The sequence below is a fragment of the Lagopus muta genome, chromosome 9 (assembly GCF_023343835.1).
Source record: "Lagopus muta isolate bLagMut1 chromosome 9, bLagMut1 primary, whole genome shotgun sequence".
In the NCBI taxonomy this organism is placed as follows: domain Eukaryota; kingdom Metazoa; phylum Chordata; class Aves; order Galliformes; family Phasianidae; genus Lagopus; species Lagopus muta.
In genome coordinates, this window is record NC_064441.1 from 13,665,561 (window position 1) to 13,684,643 (window position 19,083).

General features: G+C 37.1%; 1 protein-coding gene across 1 annotated transcript in view; it reads right to left on the reverse strand.

Moving 5' to 3' along the window:
- Positions 1-1,088: 1,088 nt before the first annotated feature.
- Positions 1,089-19,083, reverse strand: part of GRK7 (G protein-coupled receptor kinase 7) — a 37,546-nt gene continuing 19,551 nt past the window's right edge. Inside the window, exons 4-6 of the mRNA XM_048954968.1 lie at positions 14,939-17,968; positions 6,106-6,153; positions 1,089-5,726 (exon numbers count right to left, since the gene is read on the reverse strand). Coding sequence (XP_048810925.1) covers positions 17,626-17,968 — 343 coding nt within the window. The 3' untranslated portion in view covers positions 1,089-5,726; positions 6,106-6,153; positions 14,939-17,625. The remainder of the gene's footprint in view (positions 5,727-6,105; positions 6,154-14,938; positions 17,969-19,083) is intronic.

The window sequence follows — 19,083 nt, forward strand, 5'->3', positions numbered from 1 at the left end:
CCCTTGATTTATATAGGAATAACCACCCTAAAAACTAGCTCACTGACATTTCAAAATGCTGTTGTCATTGGCAAGGTATCACTGAACTGATGCATTTCTGGTGGCATCCTTTAGGATGCTGATTCCAAAACTGTAACAGCCCAGGTGGTTATATAAAGGCTTACAGAGGTAATGTTTAGTAAGGACAAAAAGATCAGTGCAGTAATAAATGAGAAGGAAAGACTATTTTTACAGACTTATCTGAGTCATATGGTTAAATCCAATACATCTACACAGATGCAAGCAGACACGTAAGGAACACGTGGGGTATGGCTGCATGAAGAGCGGCCCAGATAAAGACTTGGGGAATCATTGGTTCAGCCAAGCACAAATAATGCTGATGCAAAAAGAACCAATGCAATCCGGTGTGTATGACAAATGCCTTCTTTCTATTAGATCTCTATGCACACACTGGTGAAGAAACACAACAAAAAAACTGCACACACCTCTGATGTTTATACTTGGAGGAAAACTGAAATATTAGTGATGAGGAAGAGTGCTGAAAAATGATCCAGGGAGCAGAAAACAAGCCTTCACAATACAGAGTTTACATATTTCTGCTTATTTGGCGTCTGAAATAAATAAAACTGACAGGGGGCTTGATTACTTTGAACAGATGTTTATACATGGAAAAGAGACCTCAACAGTATGACCTTTTCAACCTTGCTGACAAAGGCAGAATGGTATCCATTTGTTGGAAACTGTAGCTAGACAAACCCAATGTTGACATTTCCTGACTGTGAGGGCAATTAAATATTTACATAGCTTGTATCAGGAGAGATACTGGGTATACCTTTGCTTGGCTTTGAACAGGAGATTAAATAGCTTTTTTCCAGGACAAGTTTTGATTCAGCTTTTGAAGAAATCCAGTTGTGTACAAGCAGACAGCAAGACTTTGCATAACATCAAACCTCACCACAGCCCACCATTCCAGGTCAAAAGCAGTATCACCTACTTGCAGACACAGTTCAGAATACAAGACTGATGGCCTCTTCTGTCCACAGTTTGCCCACGTTCAGTCAGATGGGTGCTGAAATACTTGGTTGCATTACACAGAGAGAAATGAACAATTAACACTGGTTGTTCTGAATATGGATATTCTGTGATTGTCGGGTTTGGGGTCTCTTACTGCTTACACTCACTGCCTCACAGAGCAGTCAGCTCTAGGAATGGTCCTCAGTTCACTATTTCTCTGGAAGGGCAGTTTTATCTAGACATCTGATCTTTTAACAGTATAATTAGTAATACATGTTCTCACAAGTACAATGGGAAGAAAACCACTTTGACCTACTAAGAGAATAATGTATGATTACATTAAAAATGGAAAATAACACCAAGAATTCCAACCTTTTGAAGATACCTGCTGAGTTATTTTTCTAATTGTCAGGCACAAGTCTAGGGAGAAAATAAAATACAAAAGGAATCACATTTGCTATAGTATAGAAGACACTACAGAGGGCACGCAATAAATGTATTTTGTGTTATTAAAGGTCCATCAGACAGTTCCTTATACCTTCAAAGCCATCCACTTCTCTAGTTGTGTGCCTAGGGTGTATGACACCCAGACACAACATTGGCAAGTGATGGCTACTATAACTTCCACAGGAGTCTGTCCAGTTCAGTTCCAGTGCTTGAACTGCAAGAGATGCATCCTTAAGTCAGACCCAAACCTGCTTCTTTGTCCTTAGGTAGAATAAAACAAGAACTGGTATTTGACAAAGTCAGAGAGGGAACCGATTTCAAAAATACTATGACTGAGAAATACTCTACTCCATTGTACAAAATAGCAAGAAACATAAGACAAACTTTCACGAGGAAAAAAAAAAACAACACAAAAGACTTCCCACTAAAAATGAAAAAGAAAATGTCGGTCATTGTGAGAGCAAAAAGACTACAGAAACAGTTCTTGTGTTTGGTACTTTGCCAGTGAATCAGAAAGGGCTGGTAAAAATGCATTCATTGTGCAGAGCCCCCTCACTGTTGAAAAAACTCCTTTATTCACAGAGACAAGATTCTGCTCTCATATATAACTCCTGTGAAGTCAATGGGAGCTGACTTGCATTACGCAAAGGAGGCTGTTGCCCAGATATTCAGCATTTGTTTACAGTAGGGGAAAAAAAAAACTCTCAAACTATTGTTGAAAACTATTTCACAGCTTATTTTTAACACAAACAGCTTGAAATGAGGAAAGCTCAGTTGGTAGGAATTTCATATCTAATAGGACATGAATTTTGACCATTTTATAGCACAAGCAGTTAAATTTCAGATGCTTTTTCATAGCTAAGTAGAAGAGCCTCTTAAAAATGGCTTGAGAAAAGTTTATAAAAATAAGGTCTTAATTGCCAAATTTTCTCCCACTTCCAGCAAATACTTTCCCAATAGTAATCGAGTGATGGACCATGGGCCAGGCTGGTGAGAAGATACAGTGTCTGCTGCAGGAGACCAGTGAAGGACTGAGGCAGAAAAAGATGTAGGGTGAGATGGCTGGCATCAGCTGGTCCACAAATGAGACAGAAGCAAAAAGGACAAGGACAAATCAAGAACCTGAAGACGAGGGGATACAGAGTGGAGATGAAACACACAATGAAAGACACACTAAGGAGTTTGGAGCTGAAAATAAAGTTTTATGATGAAACTCACTTTAGTTGTGAAGTGCTGCTGAAAGAGATGGTCCATTCTCACCTCATTGCACTCTCCCCTCCAACCCTGGCTGTAATTTTTAGCATTATTCATTTTACACCATCAAGTGACTAAGAAAGCTGATCTGAAAGACAATCAGTCATATAATCATACAGATTTACTTCCCTGACTCAGCTCACAAGGGAGACCAGGGGAGACAGTCAGAGGAATGAGAGTACTTCTTTCAGTAGCAGCCCACAATTAGATTGGCAGAACCACATCCTGAGTTCAGCAGGGGACTCAGGCAGCAAGCCAAGGAGAAAGCCAGCACTGGCCTAGCCAGGAGACTGAGCCTGAAGAAATGGGGAGGCTAGGAAGATGAAAAACTGGTAGAAAAATAATGCTGGAGGGAGTGAGAGGCCTGAAGAAGTGAGCTGTGATCTGGAAGAAAGGGAAGGTTTGAAACCTGTTGCAGGAGCCTTTATCCTCACTGGAGTGCATTCACATCCTGCCCCTGAAACCAAATCAGAATATGCTAATTTTCACTATTCATTTACTACCACTAAACACTACCAGAAAAATCTGTGATGTTAATTATGAGCCCATGTGCATGCCTGATTGCCTTCTGTCATCACTGAAGATGACATCTTATTATTGCAACCAGCAATCTAAGCATGCAACAGGCAAAAGCCATTTGCATTAATTAAACCTATTGGAAAAAAAAAAATCAGTGTCATCATACCAGCATGATAGTATTGACAAAACTTCATGCTGCCAAAAATAGGAAAAACTAATTAAGCAAAAAGCCAACCCAAAATCAAAACCCACACCAAGTTGAATAATTATAAATGAGAAAAGTCCTAGAATTGCAATTCACAATTTACTTTTTACACAATTTTACTAGGCTAGTAAAATAAAGCTAAACATGAAAGATTCATTATTCAGTTGAACTTCCCCCTAGCAGTGATATCTACAAAAACAAATAGCTTTAAAAAATAAATTTTGATTTACCATCTGTTCTTGGTCTGATAAATCTGTTCAGACATCTATCACATGAAGAGTTAACTTCATTCAGTTCTCCTTCTGCATCCACATTTCTCTACCAATGGGAACTTAGTCTACACATTGCTGGTGGTTTGTGTGGATGACTGTGAAATACAATAAGTTATCCCTCTAATTTACTTAAGTGCTACTGAGAAACTGTTCTGCAATGGGAACTGGTATTTTCAGTTTTCCCAGTCCAATTTTTTTCTCCCAGTCAAGTCACTGATTCACTTAGTGATCCAGAGCAAATCATTTATTTAATTGTACCCTTAACAAGCCAGCTGGATAACTAAGTGCAAAACAGCTCTACATTGAAAACCAAATGCTATGTCTAAACTGTGCCTTCCTGAGAAAACAAACAAACAAACTGTCCTATTTTCCCTTGGGGCAATCATGAGAAAGTCAAGCATTCCAAATTCATTTCAAAACCAAGACGACAGGTTTAAGTTTGGTCTCAAAAGATGTTTTCACTAATCCACTAATTAACATACTGGTTTTGCATCTTCAATGTTAAGCATGTTACGGTAACATTTTGTAAAGATTCGCTATTTTTAACAACATCTACTTGTTCACTTCAAACAGTCTAGATCTCAACTATTGTCTCTTTAAAACATCTGTTGGCTCACTTAATGAATGCCTGTGATTCGTAAGGCCTATTATTAGTGCTGAGCATACATCAGCTAGAAAAATAGAGCAAGCTAGCTTTTATGTATTGCTGAGCAGAAAGTTCACCGTGTTATATAAACCACTGCCTTTAACTGTTAAGACATATTATAAGCTACTTATTTAGGATTATGTTTCATTTTACTTCCTAATCAAAATAGCATATATTACATGTGATGGCTGCATCAAACTGAACAAAAAAAAAATACCTGACAAGTTGGTATATAGGAACGGCTCTTGACTAATGTATTCATCTGGGGTTATTTACTAACTCTTCATACATTTTTCTGCCACTCCACAAGAGCTACATTTGCTAAGAGGCAAACCACCTTCATCTCTCTTTAACCATAAATGACAGTGAAGATGTTCAGCGTTCTTTCAGTGGTGTCCTGCACCCACCTGTTTCTCTATGGATTTGATCACTGGGAGTAGGCCTATAGTAAGTGCAGTCCTGGAATGCCCACACAAAGTCACAAGATTTACAAACCGAGATAATGTCAACTTTTATGCCAATCTGTGTATCTTTATGATTACATAAGAGGAAGTTGGAAAAAAGAGAACTTTTGAGAATGAAAAATGACAGTTACAATTTTTATTAATTTTACTTTTTACCAGTCTAAATGTGTGGGAATTCCATCATTGCTCACTTCATTTGCGGTCTGGCTTTTCACAGCATTTTTCTAAGATTCTACTAGTCCTACAGCAAAGTATTAAATAATTTTAAACAAAATTATAAAAACCAAAATACTCAATTGCAAATATGTTAGCTACCTGTAGTTCTGAAGGAGCAGAAGATACACTTTGTCATCTGTAATACAGTTTTATAGACAAATACTAAAGGACCAAAAGAGGATCAAGGCTACATGAGCTCTATATACCCATTTTTTTTAATTCTGCAGGCTCCTGTAAATCTGATTCCCAGTAAAAGCTACTGGATTTTCCCAAAAGTACCACCACCAATAAAGTTTCAAAATTATTTTTAAATTGTATTTTCCAATTTCTCTCACATTAGAACAAGCACATACAGCAGGCCTCCATAACACAATCTAAAAATGTTCATTTTGCCTCCAACTCCTTTGAAAGAAAAATGAACCTAAACCATGAATTTCTGCTGATCTCCAGTCTGGGGACAACAGTATTTTTTACCAGATGACAGTAAAATGCAGATCTTTTAATACATAGTGGCTCAGATAGTTTTTTGTTTGTTTGTTTTCCAGATTCCTATTAAAGATTAAAACAAAAATCCACACTGAAGTGCTCATATAATTGTGCATGCTCCTCATTCTGTTCTCCTGTGCCTCCTCCTGGGATACCACCCATACAGGAATAGTTTTTGAGTAGGAGGAGCAGGGTTTAGTCCACTGAAAAAGTGAAAGAAAAGCCTGTCAAAATGCAGTCTGTTACAGCCACAGAGCCTATGAGAAAATAAAACCTTTAAAAAACTGTGTATTAAAATAGAAAAGAAATATTCTACATCCATTTTTCTTGCCATTTTCTCCAGCTGTAATTGTGATGAGTACTTGGTTCTTGTAACACCGGTCTTCATTTTTTATTTATATGATAAACAGAACTTAAAATAAAAGCTCATCTGCAGACCTGTGCAAACATAATTGCATATTATAACACTGAGTTCAAGACATATTGATTATACATATAAGAACTACTTTTTAACAAATTTGAGAACACAGAAATGGATTTTTTTTTAATAATGCCATAGTACAAATAAAGTAAAGTACTTACAGTCATCTTGGTTCTGACTTCTGGCAGAAATCTCAAGGCAGTTTTACTCTGTGTGGAGGAGAATTTATGGATCTGATGAAGGAACCCCATGTTGTACGTGCTATAAAGACTGCTGCTGTTTTCAGTATTTAATATACTGAGCATAGCTGACTACTGCACTGAACACAGCTATAGTTTTAAGGCTGCTGTAAAGCTATCACCCTTGCTCCTCAGGCCAAACTGGACTATTGAAATTCGGCACATACAAAGAGGTTACTAAGACCATTAGTAGAGAGGAATCACTGCTGCTGCCCTGTTGTGGCAGCTGAAAAAAAAAACAACAGTGTTAACCCTATTTAAAACACTGCTGTCACTGAAGAGGAAATGGTATTTGCATAGTTTGTTTTGGAGGACAACAGGCAAGAATTCATTTTCTTAACACCATGTATGCTGTACAGCAGATTTCTTAAATTCATTATTTGTGCGTTCAAATAAATACTACACCAGGAAATACTAAATATCTACCCTATAAAATACAAGTATACCTGTGCAGTCTCCTTTCCTTTGTTAATTTTAAACTACTAAATCTGATCTCAAAGAGATCAGATTTTTGTTAGCATCCTAAGTCATTACATCAATACCCACAGTGCAGACCAGCTATATACAAGCTTTATCTCATACACAGATATTCTGATATTTTAAATCATTCTTAGAAGAAGACTTAGCTTCAAATTTTTCCATTAAACTAAACTTCCTCATTTAATCCTTGAGAATTAAAATGATTGAGAGGTTCACCTTATCTAAATATGCTGATCTACAGGTAACATACCCTTAAAGTAAACTAGAAGACAAATAAGCCACACCAGAAACTGAGAGGATGAACTGTCATTACGCTGCAAAGGGAACAACAGTCAGTATTTGTTCCTAAGTTGTGTTCTTTAACACAGACTTAAGAAATTCTAGATTTAGGGGAAGCCAGTCATGATCCAGGTTTTGCCATTAGTGCCATTTTTGTACAATTAAGACACAGCACCTATTCTCACAGCAATTCTCAGCCATGAACTTTGCAGATGTTTTTATCTTGCTGCAAAAACAGTGATGTAATTTTAATCTCCTGCTGGGTATTTATTTACAAAATTGTACATATTTTTTTTAATCATCTTTACATTTTAATTACATTGTGGACAGATTTCTTATCCTGTGATTAAAATACTGGTGCAAAAATAACATTGGAGCTAATGATAACTACAATGGGACAAAGACTGCACTGATTTGTTTCAGCCTTACTCTACATATGCATTCCACCCAAACGGAGTGGGAAACAGGGTGGCAGACTACCTTTTCCCCCATTCTGGCTTTGGCCTTCTGAGCACAGGGAAGCTGCAGAGAGAAGCAGTGACCTTTCTGGAGAAGCAGCTCTGGTGCAGTGGGTGGGAGAGCATTCAGAGAGGCACAGCAAGCAGGGAGCAGCAGGCAGGAAAGCTGAAACAAACAAAAGGGGTTGCTTAGTGCAGAGAAAAGGCTCAGATCCAGAGCTAGATATACAGGTGTTTCTATAGGAGCTTGAAAGGAAGCCCTAAATTACGTAATGAAACTGCTGACACTTGCTTCAGAGGAAGTCAAAATTGAGTAGACGGATTCCCCCAGTAGGATACACTGGGCAGGAGGGTTCTTTTACAAACCTATCAATCAGACTACATTGATGAGCCTCAGCTTTCTGCCCTGTAGAGACCTCTCATGTTCTTGTTTGAAATTTTGCATCAAATACAAATTAAAGATGGGAAGCTTTAGGTTTCTTCCAGCACGCTTACTGTAAAATAAAGACAGTGGAAATTCTGATGACTCAGGGCTCTGTCAGCTAAAAGTGTTATATGATAGATCATGTATATATTTATCAACTATATATATTCATAGGTATATAGAACAATCAGCTAAGAATGATACATGAGATGTATGATTATAAATCTTCTCTTGCCAGCAATATATAACTCCTAATTAATTTAACCATAATTCTTCAGCTACAATTTTTTTTTTTTTTCTATTTTAGCACATCCTTTATTATTTGAGTTCTTCTTCAACAGCAGTTGAACAGTTTCATAGCAGGAAAAGATCAGTAAGAGACACTTAAAATCTAAACCCAGGAGATACATTCCTGACCACCGCTTATCTTCTGAATCATCAAATATGATCTCCATTGTCCTTTAATTGTACAGAACCTTTCCCTATTTTTAAGGCTAGGATTGTAAACGCCAGGAAGAAGAAAAAAAAGACAGAATATCTTGTATTCTAACTTTGTAATGACAATAAAGATAAAATCTTGTCCTGACACACATACTCTGGTATTTCCTAGAGGGATGATTTCCACTTATTTTGGGACATACACTGTAATAATAAATTCTACACCAATCATACATGATGAATCAGTTTCTAGAGACAATAAGCTAATTAAGATTCATATGAATTTCAAAATCCTCCTTTCATAAAGCTCATTTTTCTAAGGAAATGTGAAGATTAATTCAGCTCATGGCTGTTGCTCATACAAGAGGAACTTCTATCCTTGAAGGTATGTGCAGTCCTAACCACAAATGTACAGTTAAAAATGATTTTTCAAACCTCCTCTTCCATAGAATTTCTCCCTGCTTTAAGAATTGTTGACACTGAGCACAAAGACAACAAAAACACTGCTGTCTGAACTTGAAGCAGCAGAACAGCCTTAAAAAATCTGAGGGCATCACTTAGAATTATACAGATAAGCATCTGTGACCACAAAGACTCTTGCAATAAAAAGATTTTTTTAACTGAGTTCTACCAAGCACATACACTGCGCTCTCAAGCTGTTCAAGTCTCTCTCCCCCTCCATCTTTCTCTCCATTGCCTTCCTTCTTTATACGATATATAAGCCCTTTGAGTCGATAAAACTATTTATGTTTTCACAAGAAGCAGGAAACTGTACAAAGGGCTTTGCAGTAATCTTTAAATCATACGCTGAGCAACTAAGAACTTCAGAGGGAAACCGTCCTTCTGAGGGGTGAATACACAGCATTCACTGCAGCTAACTTGGTGGGCATGGTTCAGTTCGTAGCTCTTTGGATGTAGACTACCTGAATGTTTTTTGGTTACTGTTGGAAGTGCACTGTTTTGTTCTCAATCATCTATCTACTTTCATGTCATCTGCATGACCCAAAGATATATGCTGAAGTCTGAAATATAGTTTCTTCATTAGCTATCACTTCTGCTTCAAGCATTAACTGCAGATATATAGAAGAGGAAAAGAAAAAGGGTTGTTCTCCTGGTTTACTATAAATGTGATTGTATTTGCAAGCTTGTTAAAAAGATTCAAACAGTATTTCCTCCCTTGCTATTGTCAAACAAAATTCATTGTTCACTTAAAATAATAGCTTTTACAGAATGAGTCTGTATTCCTTTTCCTTACCGGAAGATTGCAGGAACAAAACATTTGCTGCCATTCTTGATTCAAATAAAGATTTAAAGCCCTGCATATCCTGCCTTAAATTAATTTTAAAATATTTATTTTCCACATAATGTCAAGATCGTGGTCAATCTGGAATGACAGCTTACAGTCTGGAGCAACAGCAGTTCCTTGGGACTCTGATTAGCAAATTCTCTCTGAGTCCATTCAGTAAAAACAAGGGCCACAGAGGAGCCACCTGAGATTCAGGGACAGAGGAGACATAAAACTCAGTTAATTACAATTCCTCCCCTCAAAAAACTGCAAAACCAATTAAATAACTTCTGTGTGGTAGGAGATGAACACTCACAAAACAAACAACTTCTACATACTTGAAGAAAAACAGTAAACAGTAATGATGGTCTGAGAATAGCCCACACCTGCAGTGCTGTGTGTCTGCTGGTGCCTATTTAAATTCAGAAGGGAATCAGTCCTTATGTCAATTAAAGCAAGTTCCTACAGTGGTGCCATTCTGCTTCTCTCACTGCTGTTCATTTCACAGATGAAAAGGAGCTGCTTAAGGTGAGGAAACTGCTTGTTGGCAGCAAAACAAACAAGCCTGGTAAGTAACAGGGAGGTTTGGCAAGGAATCAAAGTTTCCTTCCTTTCTTTGTTTTAAACACTCGATCCACTATTCTCTATACAAAGTATATGGAAAACTGTGAAGAGATTATCCATTTCTTTATCCCTTTCCCTGCCCAGAATGGCAGGAGTCTGAAGTGAGACTGAATATAAGAACACTTATTCACTCCTAGTTCTCATGGGCAGCAGATTCTGGATTAGCATTGGTTCATGAATTGAGAGGCCTGACACTATGTTTTCAATCACATCAAAAACAAAATAATGTTTTAATTCACAACTGACACATAAAGATGAGGAAAAAGCAAAAATGTGCCCACTATAGAGCTGCAAAAATGAGAAAGATCACCTGGAGGAAATTCAGAAAAGCAACTTATTGCTTGATTTAACAGAGAATCCTCATTATTCTCTTAAAAGAAAAGCATGATGAACTAGTGGTTCTTAGGCTGAGTCAGACAATGGATCATTATCACGTTATCTGAGCAGCATACAAACAGCACTTAGTACAAAGCACATTTTCTAATTTCTTCTTCCATTTGTATTATTATAAAAAGATACACTTGTACAATACTGCTATGGAAAACAGCTGCCCACATTTAAGTTGCATTGTTTTTTCTAAATATCAGAACTGAGGAACACAGAATTATTAAATTAAAAATGAGAGATAATGTTGCTGCTGTTTCTTAAATAGAATCAGATCTAAGTAGCATTAGATGCATAAATATCTAGTCATTACACAAACTTTCCACGGCTTCTTAGAGTTTGTACTTCAAAATGCTCTACCCTTCAGCTTCAATTCTTTTTGCAAGTGTGCTCTGACAGCTTATTCACTTGATGCTGGGTTCCAGAATTCAGCACTGTTTTTCACTTTCAGTATGCTAACATGGGAAATCAAAAGCCTATGTCTTGACTGGGGTGTGGCAGCACAGCTAGCCTGTTTTCATCAAACATCCAGATTCAAACCTTTGCAGTTATTCTAGGTAGAAGGCTACTTACACCGATCTTCTCAAACTTCACTTAATATTAGGATGGAACCAGTCCTAAGAGTCAACTGTTGATTTTCAATGCATCTCTTTTTTATTCTTTTAAAGAGAATTCAACATTGTTTTGTGGTCAAAAATAGACTCTTACCTGTCCCCAGAAATGCATTAACATACCAGTATTAACGGGCGATAGTACAGAAATCAGTCTAGAGGAGAGAGGAAACAGACACCTTCAAAACAACTAAAAGAAAATTCTCCTATATTAGTCAGTATAAACATCTCTGCCAAAAGGCTACTTTCAGACCAGCTTCATAGTTCTTGCATAATGAGTACAGAAGAAAATAGACCTACAAACCAGCCACTGTATAACTGTTCTGTCAAATGTCTTTCTGTATAAGGTCAGTTGAGAGCTACCTCCTGTTTTTCCCAATATCCTGTTGATATTATGCCTTGGGAACAGAAGCAAAATTCTTTTGGACTTATTTACAAATCAGGCACATGTCTCCAGTTTATGAGAAGGAACTGGCTAAACTGATAATGGGTGCTACTTGTTCTTGACGAATGTCACATAACTGTTACTGATCATAAAAAAAATTGCCCATACTTCTTATCATGAACTTAATTCCTTCATACAAAGAAGAACACCACCTGGAATGCTCTAGGGCCTCCTCATTTGATACTGTAGCACACACTGTCTCACTGGTTTTATTCTAATCACAGAAATACCAAGATACAGCTCCACAACCATCTGACACAGACAAGTATTCCTAACAGCTTGACTGAACTGACCCGATGCAGCAGGCATTTTTTTCCATCTTATTTTTCTCCACCTTCATATCCTTGCATATTACGTCTGTCTTGCACACTGATGGCATCAGAAGCAGGCTAAGCCCTCAGAAACAACCACTATGATGACTACACTCCGCTTTGCCTCTTCTTGAGAAGTCCAGGAGACTGGAACAATTTTGCTTATTGCAGTTCTAGGAAGGTATTTCCACAGAGAGATGTGTAACTGAGTACTGCAGGCTAGCAGCACAGTTACAACAAAGCTTTCATAACTGGCTTTCATAATTGTTCAAAAGGTATCCAGTCAGAACAGCATGTGTGAACATCCAGTCAGAACAGCATGTATTTCTGTGTGAATGTGTGCTGACAGGACCACTCAACAAATCTGTTCTTACTTGCAGTGGAACTTTTACCTCAGCAATTCAGAAGTCACGAGACATGTCTAGCACATCCTATGTCATGCTTGCACGAAGCCTTGCAAAGCAAACCTAGCTAAACGTTCCTGTACAATAGCTGCTTTTTTAAACAGTTACTCCACTATTGTTAAGTGAACTACAAGTTATGACAACTGATACATCCAGAGTCATCCCTTTGGCATTCTTTATAAAAACATGAATCACCGGAACATTCACCATGTGGAACTCCCATCATTAGGATATGCGTACAGTGTGAGTTCAGCCGTGCTGTATCTTTCCATTCTGCACAATATAACTGTCAGAACGACCTGAATGAATCATATAGGCCAACATGTAGGCTTGGCAAAGAACAGCTCTGATAAAACATGTCAAAATTAATTAGTTATGTTTAGCTTCAAGGAATGTTTGTGCACTGAAGAAAAATGAAAATTTTCATTCCTCATAAGCCATTGCACCAAATGTTGTAATAGCACCCTGTTTATGTACATTAATCAGAAACCAAAACACTTGAAAGGAGTTGGCCTACTAACAAAGCTCAGGCATTGAAAAGCATACATAAAGACCACAAACAGGCTAGAACAACTACTAGAATCAATTGTGCGAGCACTTGGGCAATAGCAAAGGGAGGATTTAACCACTTTAGCTGCTCCAAAGATGTCAGAGGGAAAGGAGTAGACCTAACATATCCAGATGCCCTTTCAGAGATACTCATGTTTTTTTCCTATGCTTTTTTCCCCACAAAATCCTTCACCTATTGGAGCAGACTGAAAGGCTGTTAACAACATTTTTTTGTTTTGTCTTGTGGCACATTTTGTCTGTCCAAGCTGGAGGACTAACTTTCCCTTTTATCTACAGAAGGTTGGCACAATTCTGAGTGAACTTTCCCTGAAAGTTAGTGGCTTCACTCAGAACTGTGCCAACCTTCTGTAGACAACAGATGAGGATACAGATGTGGCAATAAATTTAAGAACAATATAATATCATGCAAGAGAAACAAACTCATGTGAATGGTGCAGCACAGATGTCACCATTTATCTGCCCATTTACCATGGATCCAGGTACTCGCAGTTACAGTCCTGTGTTTTTGTTCCTCCTCTCTTACAGCAAGAGATGCCTAAGAGACTTCTCCTCCCTTATGAATACTGAGTATTTATTCAGACTTCTGCAATTGAAAAGGGCTAACTGATGAGAAACTTGCATTAACTGTCTGAACCTGAACAAAGCTAAGAAAATAAAAAACAAATAAAAAAACCCCAAATTTCCCAAAGCAACAGTAAGATTGCCAAATTTAAGTGAGATACTGGGTTTGAAATTACTTGCGGTAATAATGCAATGCCTAATTATAAAAAAATAACCTAACGCTTAATTGCATTTGCCTTCAATTTCTCTCCATGCATTCTTTAACGTGTCTAATGAAGCTCCCTAAGGCTATCATAGTGCAACATTCAAAATGTTCTCTCTAAAATGAAATGATCATAAATGACCTTTAACCATAACAATTTATACGCCTCCTAACATAAAATGTCAATTATTTCTTTTATCTAGATTTCAGAATTGATGGCTTGTCACATGAAAAAAAACAGAATTTTCTTTTAGCAAAACAAAAACAACAGAGAACTCCACACAAACAAACCTAAGTGGCAGGACCTACAGCAGTTCTGTCATGCTATGAGCTATAGTTGCTGAGATCTTAGTTATTCATCTAAATCAAGTGAAGGCCAGTACCTCTTGTGCTACTGCTGTTACCTGGGAGCTACCTTGCCACAACCTCCTTTCAGGGAGTTATATAGAGAGCGGTAAGGTCTCCCTTGAGCCTCTTCTTCTTAAGACTGAACAAAACCAGTTCCCTGATCCACACCCTGTAAGACTTGTGCTCTAGACCCTTCACTAGCTTCCCTGCCCTTCAGTGAACTGCCCTTCAGTTGAATTTTTCAACTTCAATGACTTAATTAGGTTAATACTAAAACTTATTTTGTCTCTTTGAGCTCAGTGAGACTGGTGGAGGTAATGGTACCTGGGAGGGCAGCAAAGAAAGTCTGGACTTGAGATGCAGTGGAAAGCTCTTCCTTTCACATTCTCTCTTTGCTAGTGGCCTTTCTTCAGAGTTGGCCAGAGTAATGCACAAGATGTTCACATAAGAGTAGACTTCAAACTATTATGAACCTCCCATTTCAGCTTCAATTAAAATTATCAGGTACTTTAACAGCAGCAGTATGTAAAACAGGGCAGGAAAGACAGCACCACTTGTCTTATAAAGCACTGTAACAACAGTCACTACAGAGTGACCAGGGTACTCAGTAGCCTTTGAGGGATGGCATTTAATCCAATAGAGTTCACAATTTGGTTTTTCAGATTAGATTAACACTTGAAATGCATTTTATATGCCTGGAAAAGAGGCAGACAAGCATGGTGCCATAAAGCTGGCAAAGGAGGAGAAAGCCTGAAGAAAAAAAGCAATTTCCAATTATATAATTTACTTTTACCAGAAGTATCTCACAATCTCAAGATTATTCTCCTCCCACAACTTCATTCCCCATTTTCTATTGTAAACATCTATTCTATCCTTCTATTATAAAATGATTCAGTTCTTCCAACTCACACAAACACTGAAATTTACTCACACAAGTAGCATCATTGGCTTCACTAAGACAGTTCATCGGAGGCATACACCTTTCAGGATTGCTGCCTTTGCTTTGTTGAGGTGAAACAAGATGTTAAAAGTAACTGTGTTCCTGAAAGCATAACAAACAGTTTTACAGTAACAGGAAGAAGCAAAGAATCTTGCACTTTACAGAGTCCTTAAAAGAAGCTGAAATTAATTTTTTAAAAGATGCTCTGAAAACGCTAACAGAAATACATTTATAACATCTGTTCTGTTCTACCTCTTCACAGTGCAAATACAAATTGTCCATGTTCTGAAATAGAGAATTGTAGAAAATGAAAACCAATAATGTCAAACTATCTCATTTTCTTCTGGAATACAGTGCCAAATGGTGCATTATCAAACTACTAATGTGCTTCTTCTAATGATTCATGGAACACTTAACATTACAGCATCTCACTGGTAAAGATGTTGCTGGGATTTATTGACACTACAACTGTTCAAAAACTAAGTAACAAAGTATTATGCACAGATGATATCCTGAATTCACAAACCTCAGTGTTGCAATATATTTTGAAAACCACAGACTTGCAACATTTGGTACCACAGAGGATTTACGACTAACATCACATTAAATTCTGATTCTGTCTATACATAACTTCTTTCCTTATGGGAACATCTGTATATTGAAGAAGTCATTTATGTGCTAGAAAAACTACAGCCAACCCAGAGTGCTGGTTTATGGCCTCAGAGAGGCTGTGAAGTGGCATCTGCATGGCTGTGAGATGTAAAGCAGTTCAGGACACAAGCTCAATGCTCTATGCCACTAGCACTATTAGGCCCCTCCTAGCTGTAACAACACCGCTGTTGCTGAAATCTAGACATAATCAAATTTTCTGCCCGAGTTTCTCAAATTAATAAATATTTTAGCCTAAGACCACCCTGACAGATCCACATGATCATCTTTCCTCTCAACCTCCCATGATTTTGACAATCTTCCAGGATCATCCTTCTCAATTAAAACCCCAAGTCAGAATTCAGCTTATTTCCTTTTACACCATTTTACAGAAAGTCTTCCTCCCAAAGGCAGACAATTACAGATTCACAACAATCTGTGAACAGAATTATCCACTGATGCTCTTTTTCACGGTTTTGGGGTTTTTTTCCTCTTGAAAAAAATAGATATAAAACACTGGAAAAGCAAATTTAAAAGGAAAGAAAGGAACAATTCTTTTTCAGCTTAATCCTCTGCACAGAAAATGAAGAACAACACAAAGTATTTCCAACACATTATTTGCCTGTGACTAAAGCACTTAAAATATTTAATACTAAATATTTTTTTTTTTTTATTGCACCATTTGGAATGAGGTATTCAATTATTAATAATCAATGAAGCTATGTTTGCACAACAGATATAATTATAGAAGACAGCTTATCTATGGTTACTCCTCTTTCTGAATAGCACAGTGTCTATACAAAATAGATAGTTGAACCAAGGAGGACATTTGCTCTGTGAAACATACAAAAAGTATTAGCAGCCTCTAGGACTCAGAATAGTTTCTAATCCCACTTTAGTCAATGGAAACTATAGCAAGATAAAAGACAGTAAACGACATACATAATCAAATTTAGAAGTTAGAAAAACACGACCACCTATTATCTTCTTACCAGAGAAAACAATAAGATGTCATTCACAAATAATAGACTTCAGCATTAGCAAGCATTCATTTAAATGCTTCCAATTAATTCTACGTAGATTGTAATAAAATTAACAATAAAAAAGATGCCTCAAAATTTGCATAACAATCAATGAGCAGCTGAAGATGAAGATGTCAACTTGCATACATATATTCTATATTTGTCAGTGAATTAATGTTTGTATTATATTAAAATATATTTCTTGTAAAGAGCCGGTTACAAATTGCTTTGGTCTATTCATAGTTTAATATATCAGCAAAATACAGAATTATTATCAGGAGATCTAATAAAAGGTTGAAACTGATTGTCAAAAAGAATGGATATTCACTTATAAATACATAATATGCCTAATAAATGTTTTATTCAATTAAATTGGGGCATGCTTCTCTTCACTCTGTTAAAATCAGCTTTGAAAAAATTTGATCCTGAAGGTCCCATTTTACAGCCACCTGTAAAGCCTTCTTTTACATTCAATGGCAATCAAACCAACCAAAAATCTAACAGAAATTAGGAAAACAAGACAGACTGGCTAACCAATAAGCATCCAAGTTTGACCTAGTCTTTGAGTCTGTTGTCTAGTATTACCCAAATATTAAAAAGTATATCCTGAAAACTGTAGAACAAAGAGGAAACATTAATAGAAACGACAAGGAAATAGACAGAAAGTCAATAAATTATTGTATTCAAAATGGTAGAGTCAGTAACACTGCAAAGGAGATGCTTCTTCATTCTATGACTGCTTTTTGTATTTCAGAATTTCTATCATTCTAAGTTCCTTACAGAAATACAGTCCATCTTGATTAAGTCTCCAGTAAAACGAAAGTATTATCTCCCTTGCTAGGCCAAAGGGAAATAATACAGTCAATACAGCTTGTGGTCTACACAGCCTGTCAATGCCATATTACACTGATTAGTTCTTCTTAAACAGATGCACTGAATTTCTGAAGCAGTGTCAGAATACGGAAAGTTCTGCAGTTGTTTCTAATCTTTTTGGTAACAATCTGATATTTACAACAACAAACAAACTCCTGACTTAGCTTCACCTCCATTTGCATATCCGCCAGAATCTACCCTGTTAGGATCGTTCAGTTCTTCAAACAGTCCAGTTTCAATGATTTCTTCCTGCCAGGGTATAGGGACAGCACCAGTCGCAAATTTTTTGAAGAACTTCTTGTCTTTGTCATCAAACTCAATTCCTCGTATTTCAGAGAAATCAGCAATGTCTGCAACATCTTTGGCATAGACAACTGATGGATCTGGCACAAATGGAGGGTCAATAAGGTTCGCCTCTAGCCTGTGGAAATTTATTGTTTTGAAGAAGCTATGTTTTCTTGGGTCATCATCTTCATTTCTGCAATAAAGCAAAAGATTATTAATTACTGCAGTATTTTGCTCTCCAGTAGATACAGTTGTCTTTGTGTTGTATACATGAGAGCATCTTAAATTAAGGATATATTAAATATATACAAAGCAATGCAATCACACACAGCTCAAGCATATTCGAACAGTGTTGCACTGAACAGCAACCAAACACATCCCGATCCCATTATTCATTTCTCTATCTCTCAAGGTAAATTAGTCTGGGCAAGATGCCACGCCAGAGCAGCAGCGCTGCTTCTGGCAGTACACTGAGATACCCACGTCCAAAGATACACTTTAACCGGAGCTGAAGAGTTTGCAAGAGGGAGATAGGAAGTATTGGATTGATTGGTCAACAACGAAAAGTCCAGTGGTTGGCTCAGGACATAAAAGGATAAGAACATCTAGTAAATTCCAGTCTGGTTTAATACATCTAGCGACTGACGGATGAAAAACAGTCTGAACAGGAAACTGACAAACGGCATTTGTTCTCTTAATTTAAAGCAACTAACTGCAAAGCCCAGTTAAGCAGCTTTAGCGAGTCAGTTAACGGAACTACTCTTATCGCTGAGCAAGGGGACTCACAAATTATGGCATCAGCAAGAGCATGCACACCTCTGTCACAAACACAATTTTTTAAAGTATCTTTAGAACCCAATAATAAAATCAAGACACTGTAAATACATGTGTTTAGGTACACTTTAAAAAGAGCAACTGCAGACCTCAGGTATGACTTTTGATGTGACAGAAACAGTGAATTCTTTCACTGTATCATGTTCTACAAGCCTGTCTATGAGTCTAAGAATAATCTGAGCCTCAAATGTATGGTCATTAAAGCATGATCAATGACCATAGCTTTAGATTTGCATCTTGCCCATAATGTAACTCTAGCACCAAGTCACACAAAGTTTGTATTTAGAATTACAGCTAAAAGAGGAGCAGGGTGGATTGCTTTACTTTTTTCATGCTTATGTTGTTGTTTTCTTGTAGTTTTTTTTGTGGCTTTTTGTTTTTGTTTTTTTTAAATTCATGGGTCTTAAAATGATAATCAAATGAAATAATCAAATGTATTTTTTCTTAATTTCAACATACGATAGTTGCTATTGT